This window comes from Haliaeetus leucocephalus, unplaced genomic scaffold (assembly GCF_000737465.1).
Source record: "Haliaeetus leucocephalus isolate CR32 unplaced genomic scaffold, Haliaeetus_leucocephalus-4.0 Scaffold848, whole genome shotgun sequence".
NCBI classification, from domain to species: domain Eukaryota; kingdom Metazoa; phylum Chordata; class Aves; order Accipitriformes; family Accipitridae; genus Haliaeetus; species Haliaeetus leucocephalus.
Window position 1 is genome coordinate 15951043 of NW_010973284.1, and position 352 is coordinate 15951394.

A 352-nucleotide genomic window follows, 5' to 3' on the forward strand; every position below is an offset into this window, starting at 1 on the left:
GTGGAGGTGGTGCGGCGGCGGCGGGAGGCTCTCCGCCACCCCCAGGTGCGGCTCGGGGTGCTCCATGCTCACCGAGATGGGCGACGAGGGCGCCGTCCCCACCGTGTCGATCTCCGAGCAGGGGGACGGCGTGGCCTGGCTCCTAAAATCCGCCGGCCGGCCGTCGCCGTGGGGGCGAAAGTCTCCGTTCATGACTCCGGGGCTGCCGGTGCTGCCGCCCGACAGGATCGTGTCTATCCCGAAGCTGGACCCGCTCGGCCCCTCCATAGCGGACCGCTTAGCGCCGCGCCCGCATCCCCGCGGGCGGCCGCGAGGGTCGCGCCGGCGGTGGAGGGGAAGGGGGGAGGGGGTG

General features: G+C 74.7%; 1 protein-coding gene across 1 annotated transcript in view; it reads right to left on the minus strand.

The window, feature by feature from the left end:
• Positions 1-267, minus strand: part of BARHL2 (BarH-like homeobox 2) — a 2843-nt gene extending 2576 nt beyond the window's left edge. Inside the window, exon 1 of the mRNA XM_010582610.1 lies at positions 1-267. This exon is cut by the window's left edge and continues 319 nt beyond it. Coding sequence (XP_010580912.1) covers positions 1-267 — 267 coding nt within the window.
• Between the last annotated feature and the right edge of the window lie 85 nt (positions 268-352).